The 17,554-nt window shown below is 45.7% G+C and overlaps 1 protein-coding gene across 4 annotated transcripts in view; it reads right to left on the bottom strand.

The window, feature by feature from the left end:
* The window catches only part of LOC134909716 (cytochrome P450 3A9-like), a 273,043-nt gene that overhangs the window by 88,122 nt on the left and 167,367 nt on the right, over nucleotides 1-17,554 (bottom strand). For all 4 annotated transcript variants that reach the window (XM_063916913.1, XM_063916910.1, XM_063916912.1 and 1 more), the window contains exons 5-6: nucleotides 7,029-7,142; nucleotides 6,656-6,744 (exon numbers count right to left, since the gene is read on the bottom strand). In XM_063916913.1, the coding sequence (XP_063772983.1) occupies nucleotides 6,656-6,744; nucleotides 7,029-7,142 (203 nt within the window). The remainder of the gene's footprint in view (nucleotides 1-6,655; nucleotides 6,745-7,028; nucleotides 7,143-17,554) is intronic.

The raw sequence follows: 17,554 nt of genomic DNA, 5'->3' as shown, positions 1-17,554 counted from the left end.
CCTTTGGAAGATAACTAGTTATCGTTCTGAGAACTGCTCTGTCTGGAAAAAACTTAGGAAAGGAGACTTACATGATAATGCTCCTAAATCTGACACTCTTCTGGCTGACGCCATTGCCAGTAACAAAAGAAAAGAACTTTAACAGTTAACCACTTCAGATTTGTTCTCTCAAGTGGTTCAAACAGAGGACCCTGGAGAAATTTAAGAACTAAATTCAAATCCCAGGGAGCTGCAGGAGGAACAAATGGAGGTTGAATATGTACTACGTACATACATCCTGTAAATCAGCAATCTTCTGCTGAAACCATACAGTTAACGCTGAGACTTGAACCCTCAAGGAAGCAACTTTCAACCCTTTATCCAATCCTGCCTGAAGGAAATCCAAAATCCTAGCTACTTTAAAAGATCTCGGTGTGACAGGACGGTACCGTACGAAAGCACTCGCCGCTTTCGCGTCCCGTTGACTGCGCACAGACTGGAAGGTCAAGCCGCACGAGGCCTGACCACATAGGGGATTCCCGCTTACCGTCAGTAACCGCCTGTTACTGACTCCACCCACTGCGTTGTGGGCGGGTTCTCGCTGCCACCACCAAACTCCTAACCTGCCGTGGCGTTAGGAACCACGGTTCTGCTCTGTATGTGCCGACGCACTGCCTTACCACACCTGTGTGGTGTCGACGAATCCCCACTAGCCACTTGCTAGGCCTCTACCGGTAGCTGGCGAAAGGCGGAGCTTGGAGACGCTAGGTGCTTCCCTGGACAGCCGGAGGACGGGGCTAGGTTTGGCCTAACCCTGTTGGTCACAAGATGAAGCAGTCTTCTTGAGGCAAAGATGTTTATTGCTCAATAAACTTTAAAAAGGCTCCTCCCTATTGCTAGGGGCAACAGCATACAATCAGATGTTCTCAGCAGAATAAGATGGAATAATACACTACTCTGGAGGCACGCAGGTCTCCTTTTTATGTCAGTTTTCCACACAGTGCCACAGGAGGGTAAGCCCTCCCTGTCTTCTCCAACCAATCAGGTTATTTTACAAAATACCAATAAATTACATTTTACAAGGATATAAGTGCAATAAAACAATATCCTCCTTCCTGTCACCCAGACAACGTTTGGTATCAGATTAACATTCACTATTGATAAATTTATCACATATCTTCAAAATACAGATGTTTCTGGTCATTCACATCTCCAGGCAATCCCAGTGTTTAAGATTACAACAGGAATGGCTACAATACAAACAAACGGTCTTCCTTCCTTTATCTGCCATTCAGGGATCGTATATCAAATCGCCTACATGAAACAGATTCCAAGCCCATAGACCCAGTGATTAGTATCTCTCTCTAAGGAACTTACACATCAAAAGGTATTGTCCTTCACACCTCGCTGCTAGGACAGGGCCCTTAGCATGCCACTTCCTATTTCCATAGGATAAGAGATGCTTATTCAGACATCTATAGTAACTGCATTTTTCCTTTAAATACATTTCATTTAAACACGTGTTTCCCTTTAAATATACACCAAGCCTGTCTTGAATATAAAATAAATACATTTAAACATGTCTTCCTGCAATGGTGCACAGAGCACTACATATGACATGTTAAAACACATCATTCAACAAACTTTTAAACAGTCCGCAACATGGCGCTGGGCACGAGGGTTAACACCTTCAGTGCCGCAGATGCCATTACACGTGTGGCTGGCTAGTCTCTCCGGCCACACTTGGATTGAATTTTTTTCCAGTACACAAGTGTATATAGGCTTGCCATATTCTATGATACACACGGGCCGAAGAAGGCTTTCTTGCTCTAAGCATAGTTTGGATTACTTGTTTTGAAAATCCTTTAGCTTTTAAGATAGAGATTTCAACAGCCACGCCGTCAAAGATAGGCGATCCAGAAGACTGTGACAACAAGGACCCTGCATTAGCAGATCTGGACGTTGAGGGAGCAGTATCGGTGCTTCCACAGACATTCTCAACAGATCTGTGTACCAATGCCTTCTTGGCCAAGCTGGAGCTATTAGAATGATTGCTCCTTTTGCCTGTTTTATCTTTCTCACTACTCTGGGTAACAGAGATATTGGACGGAACAGATATGCCAGCTGAAACCTCCATTCTACTGACAGTGCATCTACAAGGACCGCTCCTGGGTCCCTTGTTCTCGATCCGTACCTCGGAACTTTGTTGATTAGACAAGACGCCATAAGGTAGACCCCATCTGTTCACCAGTGTCTGAAACACTTCTGGGTGTAGTGCCCATTCGGTTTCCTGAATGGTGTGCCGACTGAGAAAATCCGCCTCCCAGTTTAGTACACCCGGGACAATACTGCTGACAATGCTGGGAGATGGAGTTCTGCCCATTTTAGAATGGGAGTTACTTCCTCCATCAGACTCTTGCTGTGAGTTCCTCCTTGATGATTGAGGTATGCTACAGCCGTTGCATTGTCTGAGCGGATCAGGACTGGTCTTCCTTGTAGATCGTCCTTTGCCTGAACTAGAGCCAAGTAAACGGCCCTTATCTCCAACAGATTTATCGGCAGGTGACTTTCCCTTGCGGTCCATTTTCCCTGGAACCATAGGCTTCCGAGTACCGCCCCCCAGCCTTGCAGGCTGGCATCTGTTGTCAGGACTTGCCACTCTTTTATCCAAAAGGGTCTCCCCTTGTTTAAATGGTCTGTCTGTAGCCACCACGCTAGAGACCTTTTTACGTTTACTGGAATCTTCATCATCTGTTTCTTTAACGTCTGATGATTTCCGTTCCATTTGGTCAAAATAAGGTGCTTCAACGGTCTGGAGTGGAATTGCGCATATTCCACCATGTCGAAGGTTGATACCATCAGACCCAACAGTCGCATTTCTGCGACATTGTCTGAGCTTGCAACGCTTCCTGAGCCATGACCTGCACCTTTACTATCTTTTTCTCTGGTAAGAGAACTTTCTGTAGGTCTGAATCCAATATAGCCCCCAAATGAACCATCCGCTGTGACGGATTCAGGGACGACTTTTCCCAATTTATGAGCCACCCGTGTCTCTGTAAACAAACTATCGTCTGTTGAAGATGGCTCAACAGTAAATCTTGCGACTGTGCTGAGATTAACAGGTCGTTGAGGCATGGGAATATTCTTATTCCTTGTTTGCGCAGACAAGCTGCCATAACCACTATGATTTTGGTAAACACCCTGGGTACTGTAGCAAGCCCGAAAGGCAGCGCTTGGAACTGGAAATGCTCCTGGAGGATGGCAAACCTGAGGTAACACTGATGTGACAGTGCTATAGGCACATGTAGGTAAGCATCCCGTACATCCAGAGATACCATGTAATCTCCCGGTTCCATAGCCAACATTATGGAGCATAGCGTCTCCATGTGGAACTTCGGGATCCATATGTATTTGTTCAACATTTTCAGATTTAGAATTGGTCGATATGACCCATTTGGTTTCTGGATTAGAAATAGATTGGAGTAAAACCCCTGTCCCCTTTGTGATGGAGGTACTGGGACAATCACACCTGACTGCAGTAATTTTTGGACTGCTTCTTGCAGGGCATTGGCCTTCGACTCTATACGAGACAGGCTGGTGCAATAAATCTTTGAGGAGGCTGCCTCCTGAATGGGAACCCATAACCCTGAGATACTACCTTCTGCACCTAGGCATCTGCTGTTGACTGTTGCCATATGTGTGCAAAATGAAGGAGTCGGCCCCAACCCTGGAATCCTCCAGGCGGAGGCCCGTCTCTTCAGGCTGAGGGTTTCTGTTCAGGTTTGGAAGCTGGCTTCTTGCTAGCCCACTGCTTCCTACCCCTGGATTTAAACTGGGGTTGTTTAGGCTCCTCTTTTGCTTTCGCTTTGCTTTGCCAACGAAAAGAGTAACATTTTAAACCCTTGGACTTAGGGTTATAGGTAGACGGAAATCTGACCTTTTTCGATTCAGCCTCTGATTCTAGGATATCCGATAAAGGTTTTCAAAATAATAAATTACCCACAAAAGGCAATGCTTCCAATTCTTTCTTGGATTCCGCATCTGCCTTCCAGGTACGTAGCCAAATTGCTCGACAAGCGACTACTGTCAAGGCTGAAGCTTTTGAAGCAACTGTACCTACATCAATTGCTGCTTCTTCCAAATACTGGGCAGATTGTCTTAAACGGCAAAAACGATCCTCTTGCTCCCTAGTAGGAGACGGGATGCTATTCTCTAGTTCCTCTATCCATTCGCCCATTGCCTTTGCTACCCAGGCTGAAGCCATAGCAGGTCTTACCACTGCTCCTACTAGAGAAAAAATATTTTTCAAAAGGCTATCTACCCTTCTGTCCGTGAAATCATTTAGTGAGGTAGATGACAGTGGTAAAGCAGATTTATGCACGAGTCGCAGAACATGTCATCTACTTTGGGAGGAACTTCCCTTTTCGAACAATCCACAGCTGGAAATGGATAATAAGAATCCCATCTTTTAGGAATCTTAAACTTCTTACTGGGCGCCGCCCAAGACTCATCCATCATTTCCGTCAGCTCATCTGACGCTGGGAAATCAGCTTTCACTGCCTTTGTTCGTTTAAATACAGGTGCTTTAGCTTTTAACACTGTCTTGGCTGGCTCTTCCAACGAGAGAACAGCCTTCACAGCATTAATAAGTTCAGCTACATCATCTGAACTAAAACTCTGCGACTGATCATCATACGGAGTTGAATCTATTGTATCATCATCCGATGTATCCTCTTGTGTAGTCTGCCACATAGACGTATCTGTCTTCGTCTTACCTGCCCCTTGGTTGCTTGTAGAGGCTACTGGAACCAAACCATAGGAAGGGAGCTGCATGTATGGGTTCATAGTGTAACCTAACCCTTGAGGTGGTGCTACCGGAGCTAACCTATTGAAGACAGAGTCTTTGCGAACATATTCCATGGTGGCTCTGTTGGTGGTTGAACCAACTCCTGTTTCTTACTTCGCTGAAAAGCGAAACAGTTTGCACACAAACCCTCATAAGTGACCAATTGATTCATATCAATTACCCCTGACTTACAAGATAAGCATGTTAGGGCTGTGGGAGTGCTTGATAAATTCTCCTCATCACTTTAGCCGCTCACAGACATGGTATTAATCTGTTATTGACTACACAATTTGTGACTGAAAGTCACCCTATATGTCAATATATAGAGGTGAGATCAATCTGACCACAGTGCACCTGATTTGAGGGTCAGAACAGGACTGACATTACACAGAAAAGTCAGCACACATACTAGCAGTCAGTCACATGTTAAAGTATTAGACATTGTCATATGAGAATACAACCTCCATTACAACTTATACATAAGTAGGAAAATTGTACTTCTGTTTTTTAACTGGTTCTTTTTTTCAACATAACATGCAGAAAACACAGTATTATACAGGTCTCATATGCAATAGGTACTAAAAATTAACAATCCATACTAACAAGTAGAGGAATTTTTAGCACTGTATACCCTGCCTCCGGAGAGCGGGATACAGGGAGACTCACCACACTTCCATATCCAAGCAAATACACTCATAAGATGCTGAGTGGATTCAGACGCTACTGATGTACACTGCCGCTCTTGATAACTGACACGGACGCTCACTGACGGACACGGACGCTGAGCGACTTCCACGTGTATGCAGACGCTAAGGCCTGCGACTCGGTCTGGGCGGGTTTATATCCAGTGTACACAACCGCAGCGTCTAAGCTGCGACCGAGTACCCTCGTGGTAGCGTCTGAGCCGAAAGGGAGGTCATTTAGTTCATGAAACGAAGACACGCGGGAACTGGCCATGAACTCTGAGGAGGGGCTGCCCGGAGAGCGCCTGAATCCCCCTGTTGACTTAAACTCCCAGGATCGCGGCCTCTACCTAGTCCTGGCGCCTATGATCCCCGGAGCGTAGCGCTGTCACACTTGAGAAGTTCGGCGCATCAACACACTGTTTGTAGTCTCCACCAAATCAGTGTAGCTGTGTCCTGACCCCTCTAGTAAGAGGAAGTCCATAGACTCAGCCTCTCCCCATGCTCCGGCCACAGCCTGGTTACGTCTGCTGGACCTGCTAGAACATCTGACACATACGCCCGTCGAGACAGCACTGATACCCGAAGGTAAGCGTTGTTGCGACCCGGTGGGGAGTTGTTGGTGCGACTCTTTCTAGTATGCGTATAAGACGCTGTTAAGAGAAGTCGCTCAAAAAAACAATACAGTAAGTCTATAAAAATAAAATAATAAAAGTTTGAGGCTGCTCTCACAGCAGCCCTGTGACCATGCGGCTTCCTGCCGCACCAAGCAAAAAAATGATCTGACTGAGTCAGTGGGCGGGACTATATGGTGAGGGCCCCAATGCATCCTGGGAGGCCAGAAAGCTCGTGACCGTGTTGGTGCCATTTTCGCTGTTGCTCGACAATATCCCAATGTTATCCTGTGGACCCAGCCAGAGAAATAACGTTCAGCGGTATAGCGCTAGTTGTGTACAGGCTGAAGTCGCCCAGTGTGTGTCAGATGAACCTGAGGAGACTTTTTAAGTAAGGTGTATAACATGAACCAAAAGACACCCATTAGATAAGATGTATCAGATGAACCTCAGAAGAAAAGATAAAGGATCCTATAACTGCACATAACTCGTCTTTTAATCATTACAAAAAAAATTTGTAAGGACAGACTCACTCCTTCATGGCACATGTTTCATCCTTATCAACATAAACTTGTACATTTCTGACCAGTTTATTCGAGTAGTCCTTCATGATCTGAAACATCTAAAAAGAAGAGAAATAGACTACTGCCATTTGTTACATTCCATTTAAAAAGTGATCAATCAATTATTCAAATTCTCAATATGCACACAATGCAGTATGTTCTATAATTTAGGGAATGGTTTTATGCAATTAACAATGGTAGAACATTAAAATCTTGTAGAACCAATTTAGCGAAAGAAAGCTTCCTTTTAAAAGCAATCGGAATATACTCTATCATGTCTTGAATATGAGAGGGGTTGAATTTTGTGTAAGCGGAGATGGAGAGATATGGCAGATTACTGTACCTCTTTCAGTTTCCCGCTGGTGAATGTGGGCGAGAGCACTGTACGAATCCTTTTCCACTGCTCATCCTCAGCAAATGCAAGAGCAGACTCCAGGGGCCCATTGAGACCAAAATTCTACAGAGGGTAAAAAGGACATACTATAATAACCATTGTTTTTAAAACAGTCTAAAAGGCGTGGCCTAGCTGGCATCAGGAGAGGTCGGGTTCCTGCAGAGCTCCGGCCAGCAATTGATTAAAATAAGTCCCTGATCTGGACTTGAGGGCCCACCTACTAAGGCACAGTTCCCTAAGCCCTGCTACATCACCCTACACCCGGGGGTCGAAGCTGCGGAATAGGGGGGGGGGGGGGGGGCCTGCGCTGCCCCCTGCGGATTGCGGCCTACCTCCACCCCAGAAGCCGGGGCCTCGATTTTGGAGTGGACTCGCCGATCCGTCGGACCCGGTGCGGCGACTTTGCGGACTCCCTCCCCCACCTGAGCGGCGCTCCCTGGCACCTGAGAGTTCAACCATCGGACGCTGGCCCTCACGGGAGACTGGTGACCGGGCGGCCTGCGGGAGGTGGTGGCCGGGACGCATGTGACTGGCGGCTGGCGGCCATCTTGTGGTTGGCGCCGCCCGGACTTTGGATTTGGCCTCGCTGATCCCCGGCTTCTCCGGGCGCCTGCCCTCCGACCCCCGCCTCACACGCCCTCATATGTAAGATTTCCCCCCTCGCTGGCGGGGACTAACGACCGGGAGACCTCCGGAGGGACCTGGTCTCACTGACAGGCGGCCGCCATCTTATGACTGGCACAGCACTCATCTCACTTCATGGCTGGAGATGGATGTGACTCGAGCTCCCTCTTGTGGCGACTTCTAGATTAGACAACTCACAGCCACTACACCTCTATTCCTATAATCCTGCCTATTCTCATGTCTCCTGTTTGACGGCCGGTGGGGAATCATTATATTACGCCTTGAAACGACAGGTGTGATACTTTAACAGACCTGCCGCCATCTACTGTGCCCGGAAGCTTCGGGCTCGTCGCTGTGGATGCCCAGCTCCCTGCTGTGACGTTCTGGAGTGTCACACTGTGATACCTCTAACACGTTGTTTCTGGCAAATCTGATCCGCAACATCCTGACATGCCTGCTATCTTCATAGCAATGTAACTTTCCAGTACCTTCCCGACGCTGATGTGACCCTTATTAAACAACTCACTGCGCGCTACATTGCTTCTACTCTACATATCTATTTCTAGCGACCTCATATGGAAAAGTTCCTGGTGTCCACCCCAATGTCCTCGACTGGTCCTATTTCAGGCGCACGCGAGGACACGTCCCACAGAAATTCTTCTGACTCCGATTGCTCCACCACCCGATCTCGATCCCAAAGAAAACGTACTAACGCTCCAACTACTAAACAGCCTAAAATGAAACCCACTGACATTGCTGCGGTTCTTGGACCTCTCCTAGACGAAAAACTGGCGGGCATTAAAGAAGCCATTGACTCCACCTTGGCCCAGCTGACTCAACACAGTAGCCATTTAGATGAAGTCGAGCAGAGGGTTTCAACATTGGAGGATGATCTATAAGCCGCACAGTCTACTATAGAGACCCAGACCACAGAAATTAAAGGCCTCACTGAGAAACTCGACGATTTGGAGAATCGGAGCCTACGAAACAACCTGAGGGTGGTGGGCATCCCGGAGTCGGTGAGGGGCCACGCGCTGCTAGACCTTCTATCCAACTGGCTGCCTGACGAATTAGGTATGGGCCTTCAGGGCTCACCATTGGCCATTGAAAGGGCACACAGAATTGGCCCTGAACGCAGAGAATCCGCGGGACGCCCTAGACCTGTTATCCTACGAATTCTAAACTACGCGGATAAAGCCAAGCTCTTGGACCACTACCGAAAGTCAGAGAATCTCCTCTATAAGGGAGAAAGGCTGCTTATTTTCCAGGACTTCTCCACTCATGTCGCCAACAAGCGCAGAGAGTTCGCCCCGATATGCAAGCGACTGTTTGAAGACAACGTCAAGTTCTCACTGTTATACCCTGCCCGCCTTCGGGTATTTGTCAATGGAAAACCATGCTTCTTTGACGATCCGATGGCGGCAAAGACCCATTTTGCACACCCTGACACTTGAATGTCCACCTTACTTAATGTTTGCCTATCTTTACAACTGCTTTAATCAGTAGGTCACACAGTGTTCGGGATATGATTTAGGCATGCCGCGCATGCTGGAGGCTCTGCCTCTTATTGTTTCATGTCTGTTAGTTTGATATTTTTGTCTGTTTGTTTGTCTGTTTGTTCTGCCTGCTGGGATAATGTGTCTCGACCCTCCATAGGTTGGCCCCTCCTTGCTCATTGGGATGGGGAGGGGGGGGGCACCGTTTCACCTATACGATTTTGATATTCTATTCTCCATCTACGGGGATAGGATAGCATGGCTGACCATGCTGTTTCTCAGACCTCAACCCCGGTGACAACCCCTCTTTTAGATTTTAATATAGTTTCTTGGAATGTAGAGGGTCTTAATAGCCCCATTAAAGGCAAGAAGGTGGTTGCTCATCTCTCTCGCTTATCCCCTCAAGTCGTGATCCTACAAGAAACAAACTGGGTGCATAATTCCCCTATGTCATTGAGAGCCCCTTGGATTGGGGAATGCGTATCTGCTCCTTACACCAATAAAACCAGAGGTGTTGCCATCCTCTTTCATAGGAATCTCCAATTCTCCATCCTTAAAAAACATATCGACCCCGAGGGCAGATTTATCTTTCTAGATGTCTCTATTGACAATGTGATATATACCTTTTTGAATTTATATGCACCTACTGGATCTAACAATCTCTTTTTTGCAGATATCCTTCAGAGAGTTTTGTCCTGGGGCGGCCAGAACTTAATCCTAGGGGGAGATTTCAACACGGTCGTCGATCTATCCATGGATAGGTCGGGGGTAAGTACCAAAAGACCCGGGCCCTCCTCTACTCTGCTTTCCTCTCTTTGTTATCAACTTACTCTACTAGACCCTTGGCGTATACATAATCCTCTTCAACGAGATTATTCTTTCTATTCACACCCACACTCTACTCACTCTCGCATTGACTATCTATTTTTATCCAAACACCTCTTTTTTAAAGTTACCCACACCTCAATTAAGGACATCATTATTTCGGACCATGCCCCTATTACCTTGTCCCTACATTTATCCCTGCCCCAGAACATATCTAAATGTTGGAGATTCCCAGCGTATCTCACACACTCAGAGGATTTTTTATTACATCTTAAACACACATGGCATAATTATACTACTGACAACCTGGATCAAGAATCTAACACTCCACTTTTTTGGGGGCCTCTAAGGCAGTCCTTCGTGGCCATATTATTTCCTATGTCAATTCTAAGCGCAAGAAATTTAACACAAAATTGCAGGAACTTAGTGCAGCTCTCACACTTGCATATCGCACATACAAACAAAGCGATAGCCCTACTCATAAAGAAACGTACGTCATGGCAAAACAAATTTATGATACCTTTCTCACCGAACAGGCCCAGATCAGCTACGACTACGGCAGGAATAGGTTTCATAGGTGAGGGAATAAGTCCGGTAAGCTCCTGGCCAACTTGGTTAGGGGGCCCCGAAACAAAACATGGGTTGACTCGTTGCACAGCTCTGGAGGTGTTCTTTCTGATCCCACCGACATCTGCTCGGCTTTTATGCGTTTCTATAAGTCCCTATATACTGCCGACATCGATAACGCAACTGATGGTCAATTATTCCTAGATGAAGCGCAGTTACCGAAGCTGGAGTTAGAAGAGAGGGACTCGTTGGATGCTCCCATAACTGATGATGAGGTGCGGGCCACCATTAAGTCCCTCCCCAATGGAAAGAGCCCTGGCCCTGACGGTTTCAGCGCTGAATTTAATAAGGTGCTTGATCCCGATATACTCCCCATATTAACACGATTATATAACCATATCCTAACAACAGGGGAGACTCCCCTTCGTTTTAACGAAGCCAAGCTTATAGTGCTGGCAAAACATGGTAAAGATCCTACCCAGATGGGATCATACCGCCCCATTTCACTCCTCAATCAAGACTTCAAAATCTTGACTAAAATCATAGCTAATAGGTTGCAAGCATACTTACCCCATCTTATCTCACCCGCACAGATGGGATTTGTCAAGGGTAGACAATCCACACGGAGAGTACGGGCGGCCCTAACTGCGATATCCTACACCCGCTTTAGCCAGGCCAAAAATAACATCATTATAAATTTAGACGCTGAGAAGGTGTTTGATAAAATTGCCTGGCCTCACCTATCTCGAGTGCTCACCCACCAGGGGTTTGGCACAGCGTTTTTCAACTTGGTACAGACTTTATATACTAACCCAGTGGCGCAGGTTTTAGTCAACAATGTGACATCTCCATCCTTCACAGTGGAAAGAGGCACTAGGCAAGGATGCCCCTTATCTCCCCATCTTTTTGATTTGGCACTGGAACCCCTTATACGCCATATTCTGTTACACAAGAACTATAGGGGCATTGCTGTGGGTACACAGGAATTAAAGGTGGTGGCATTCGCAGAAGACCTCCTCCTTTTTATGTCAGATCCTCACCGTACAATCCCGCAGCTAATTGCCATGACTGATCGTTTCTCCTCTTTCGCAGGGTTTTCCATTAATTATAGTTAGTCGGAGGCGTTAGCCATATATGGACAGGCGAGACTTGGTTGGGGGACCACCTTTCCTTTAAATGGGCGAATACACATATTATCTATCTAGGCGTTGCACTCCCTGCTCATCCCTGCCACCTATATAGGCTTAATATCACTCCGGTCCTACATAAGATTAGAACCGAACTTGGCCTTTGGCAATCCCTCCCACTTAACATGCTAGGGAGATGCAACCTATTTAAGATGGCCAGCTTCCCAAAGCTCCTCTATGTTTTACAGATGACCCCCATATTATTATCCAAGTCGGACTTATCTTCTCTGAATACCTCTATCTCCAGATACATCTGGGCTGGTAAACGCCCAGGGATTAGCATGAAAAAATTGTCCCAGATGGTACCTAGAGGGGGAATAAACCTACCTGATATTAAGCAATACAATCTTGCGTGCCTCTTACGCATTGCTATGAATTGGCTTGGAAACAATAATTTTTACACAGATTCCAGCCTAGATTCCCAACTGTGTGCTCCCTTGTCCCTCAGTTATCTTCTCCATGCCAAGCCCTCCAAGTTGGCCTTACATATTACCACTAATTTGTTACTACTCCCCATAATACAGGCGTGGAAAATGGCGAGGAAATCTCTCAAACTTCAATATTTATACTCACTTTCTCTGCCCTTTATCGGCAACCTGGAGTTTCAGGAAGGGGGGGGGGCTCTACAGCCTTTCCCTACCTGGCATTCTCTTGGTATCCGCAACCTACGCAGCCTGCTTAACTCCTCTCGCGCCCCGCTGTCTTTCGCAGAGGCACGAGAGAAATACGGCCTGCCTCCTCACCACGAGTTTGCCTATTTCCAGGCAATGCACTATCTTAAAACTGTACTATCTAAATTGACAGGGATTGACTTTCTTAACTGTCTAGACACACTACTCCAATCAACCTGTTACTCTATATCAACCATTTATACACGTATTCGTCTTGAACTTATCCCAGACACGGACCTTCCAGAGCTGTCCCAATGGTCCTCCCACATCCCAACGGTCACCCCTGAATCCCTCTTAAGTCACTTTCAACTGACCTTAAAGATCATTCCTGCAAGCTCCTACCAAGAAATGGCCTATAAAATGCTCCATAGGGCATACATCTCACCTAAACACCGATCTTTGATGGGCATCTCAGAAGACAGTAAATGCACTAAATGCCTAATGGAGGGGGCCGACCTCTTCCATTGCTTCTGGGATTGCGCTCTGGTGTCACAGTTTTGGCACGAGGTACATCACTATGGAACTACGTCCTTAGGCATATCCTTTAGTTGCACTATCTCCTGGGCACTGTTCGGATGTTTGACTGACCAGCCCGACATCCCCAGGTCTAACAAAAAACTGCTTATGATACTATCAGCAGCTGGCAGGAAGGCAATCTTACAACAGTGGATCCACAACATACCTCCTAATATCTTGATGGTGACCTCTAGACTATTTTCTTTATTCACCATGGACTGGCTGGAGACCTCTATCCATAAGGAGAGGCTCACCCTTGCCTTGTTCCAATGTTGGAACACTTACATTTTGACACTCCCCTTACATACTAAACAAGCCATTGACAAATGCTTTCAATCCACCTCATGGTACCTCCTCCACGCTATAGACCATCCTAACCCCTTGAACATCTGAATTACCCTTTCTCTCTTTCTCTGGACCCCTCCTCTACTCCCTTCTATATTCAATTGTATACCGGGTTGATTGGAAATATAGACCCCCGATTTGGAAAGATTGTTCTGTGGATGGGTCGACGGCTCGTGTCCCATAGTAGGCATTACATGTTAGTTTATTTTCTTATGTTTTAAGTATTTTATATAAGTTTAGGGATATCTTGGATAATTTGTCTTTGCTGGTGGAGAATCGATATTTGATCCATCCCCTTTCATCTTTAGTTTGCTCCGCTTTGGCAATTAAAACACACTATAAATTCCCTGATATCACTAGTTATACACATGTTCCCTTTCTTGGAAGGGTATAAAAGTTTTATGTGAGGAAAAATTTGAAAATATGTTTTGATCTATACCTGGTATAATATGAGACTGAATAATTCATGACTCAGTGTCTCCGATTAGGAGGATTATGTATAATGTATAGTATGTTGTACAATGTTAACTATACTTTCTATTCTACGTCTCGAAATGCTATTTACTTACTCTGTACAGTATGAGATTACAATAAAAATAGTTTGAAAAAAACAAACAAAAAAAAACAGTCTAAAAGAGCTTAAACAATATAAAATAGATGGTCATTCACATATAGTTGTCCTAACTTCTGTGTGGCTCCTACTATGTAACAAAATGCAACTCTCTGCACTAATAGGATTGTCACATAAACAAAACCAAAAATCACATTGCTGATGTACTTCCATGTAGTCATCCCATACACAAAGGTGGCACCTGAGAGCCAATAAATGAAAGTGTAAGAAATAATAAGATTTTAAACCTACCGGTAAATCTTTTTCTCGTAGTCCATAGAGGATGCTGGAGACTCCGTAAGGACCATGGGGATAGACTGGCTCCGCAGGAGACATGGGCACTTTAAGAAAGATTTTAGGTCTGGGTGTGCACTGGCTCCTCCATCTATGCCCCTCCTCCAGACCTCAGTTAGAGAAACTGTGCCCAGAGAAGACGGACAGTACGAGGAAAGGATTTTTGTTAATCCAAGGGCAAGATTCATACCAGCCACACCAATCACACCGTATAACTTGTGATATACTAACCAGTTAACAGTATGAAAACAACATAGCATCAGTCCAAGACTGATGAAAACTATAACATAACCCTTATGTAAGCAAAACTATATACAAGTCTTGCAGAAGTAGTCCGCACTTGGGACGGGCGCCACGCATCCTCTACGGACTACGAGAAAAAGATTTACCTGTAAGGACCATGGGGATTATACCAAAGCTCCCAAACGGACGGGAGAGTGCGGATGACTCTGCAGCACCGATTGAGCAAACAGGAGGTACTCCTCAGCCAGGGTATCAAACTTATAGAACTTTGCAAAGGTGTTTGAACCCGACCAAGTAGCAGCTCGGCACAGCTGTAGTGTCGAGACCCCTCGGGCAGCCACCCAAGACGAGCCCACCTTCCTAATGGAATGGGCCTTGACCGATTTTGGTAACGACAATCCCGCCGTAGAATGCACCTGCTGAATCGTGTTACAGATCCAACGAGCAATAGTCTGCTTTGAAGTGTCAAAGTCAAAAATATTAATAGAGAGAACATACAAACTGCACACATTTAAGTCGCTTTACTTGCAAATATGCGCAGCGAGCACAGCAATATATGGTAACACACGCATTTACACAGACATGGCACAGAGATGGATTCGACACTTATTTCATACAGTACATAATTATAATAATATCAAGCGCCGGATATCATGTCATTTAAAATCACCTAATGAATTAATGTCATGAATGTGTATTATTTGAACGGAACCAGATACACCTGTCATGTTTGCTATTAAAACAAACAGATTGGTGTGTAGATTAATTTGATACTTGTTGTGAAGTTGTGGGACATTGCAGCAGATAGTTATGATTATATGTATAAAAGCTAAAATCACTTTGTTAGAACAATGAATGATACAGTGAACAGGGAACTGAAGCCAACCCTTTTAGCAGTTTTCAGGGCTGAACCTGATCAGCATATACAAAGAGAATAGTGACTGAATCGTGCAGGAGAGACCCCTCCCCCAGGAACAAGACACAGGAAAGTAGTTCCTGTCTGGGGGGTCGGGGTCAGTTGCTTGTGGACTCAGAGGGAGATGGAGGTCTTGTATGATTTTACAGAGGAAAGAGAAAAATACAGAGTCATATGGAGGGACAAACTTATATGAGAAGGATCTGGCAATTGTATCGCAGGCATTTAACTGTAACTATATGTAACTGTGTTTTAACTATGTTCTAACTGTTTTCTGTGTGAGTGTAACCATATAACAATAGGTATACTGTACTTTGTAATATATATTGTATCCATATCCTTTTAACGAGAAATATATACTTCATTGAGCTTTGGAACTCAGATAATGTGTGGGTGTATCGTTTTCTCTTATGGGATGCTGTGGTATGCTTATGAGGTGTTGTGCGATGCAAGCGCACATTTATGGGATTTGGTAATAGGATGTGCAGGCATTTACAATATATATATATATATTAGAGCGGGCATCTTAAATATTTGTGAGAAATCTAAAAATTACATTCATAATTGGGGGCTCTCACGGGATATCACGTTCTGAAAGAGAGAAAGACAGAGTCATATGGAGGGACAAACTTATATGAGAAGGATCTGGTAATTGTAAATATTTGTGAGAAATCTAAAAAGGACATTCATAGAAGCAGGGGCGCCAACCTTGTTGGCTGCATACAGGACAAACAGTGCTTCTGTTTTTCTGACTCTAGCCGTTCTGGCCACGTAAATTTTCAAAGCCCTGACCACATCAAGGGACTCGGAATCCTCCAAGTCACGTGTAGCCACAGGCACCACAATTGGTTGGTTCATATGAAAGGATGACACCACCTTAGGCAAGAATTGAGGACGGGTCCGCAATTCCGCTCTATCCATATGGAAAACCAGATAGGGGCTTTAATGAGACAAAGCCGCCAATTCCGACACTCACCTAGCCGAAGCCAAGGCTAATAACATGACCACCTTCCAAGTGAGATATTTTAACTCCACCGTTTTAAGTGGTTCAAACCAGTGCGACTTATGGAAACTCAACACCACGTTAAGGTCCCAAGGCGCCACCGGAGGTACAAAAGGAGGCTGAATATGCAGCATTCCCTTCACAAAAGTCTGTACTTCTGGGAGAGAAGCGAATTCTTTCTGAACCTTAACGGGGCCTAATTTTAGGCCCAAATTCACTCCAGTTTGTAGGAAGTGAAGGAAACAGCCCAGATGGAATTCTTCCGTAGGAGCATTCCTGGCCTCACACCAAGAAACATATTTTCGCCATGTACGGTGATAATGTTTAGATGTCACGTCCTTCCTAGCCTTTATCAGCGTAGGAATGACCTCATCCGGAATGCCTTTTACCGCTAGAATCCGGCGTTCAACAGCCATGCTGTCAAACGCAGCCGCGGTAAGTCTTGGAACAGACAGGGCCCCTGTTGCAACAGGTCCTGTCTTAGAGGAAGAGGCCACGGATCTTCTGTGAGCATTTCCTGCAGATCCGGATACCAGGTCCTTCGTGGCCAATCTGGAACAATGAGAATTGTTGTCACTCCTCTTTTTCTTATTATTCTCAACACCTTGGGTATGAGAGGAAGAGGAGGAAACACATAAACCGACTGGAACACCCACGGTGTCACTAGGGCGTCTACTGCTACCGCCTGAGGGTCTTTTGACCTGGCGCAATACCTCTGTAGCTTTTTGTTGAGGTGGGACGTTCCTGAATGAACACTGCTGACAGTGCGCTTACATGATTTTCAGCCCAGCGAAGAATCCTGGTGGCTTCCGCCATTGTCACTCTGCTCCTTGTGCCGCCTTGGCGGTTTACATGAGCCACTGCTGTGATGTTGTCTGACTGGATCAGAACTGGTTGGTCGCGAAGTAAGGTCTCCGCTTGACGTAGGGCGTTGTATATGGCCCTCAGTTCCAGGATGTTGATGTGAAAGACAAGTCTCTTGACTTGACCAAAGACCTTGGAAGTTTCTTCCCTGTGTGACTGCTCCCCAACCTCGGAGACTCGCGTCCGTGGTCACCAGGATCCAGTCCTGAATGCTGAACCTGCGGCCCCCTAGAAGGTGAGCACTCTGCAGCCACCACAGGAGAGATACCCTGGCCCTGGGGGACAGGGTGATCAACTGATGAATCTGTAGATGT

Source organism: Pseudophryne corroboree, chromosome 4 (genome assembly GCF_028390025.1).
Source record: "Pseudophryne corroboree isolate aPseCor3 chromosome 4, aPseCor3.hap2, whole genome shotgun sequence".
Classification (NCBI taxonomy): Eukaryota; Metazoa; Chordata; class Amphibia; order Anura; family Myobatrachidae; genus Pseudophryne; species Pseudophryne corroboree.
This window is presented reverse-complemented; position numbering and strand designations above follow the sequence as displayed.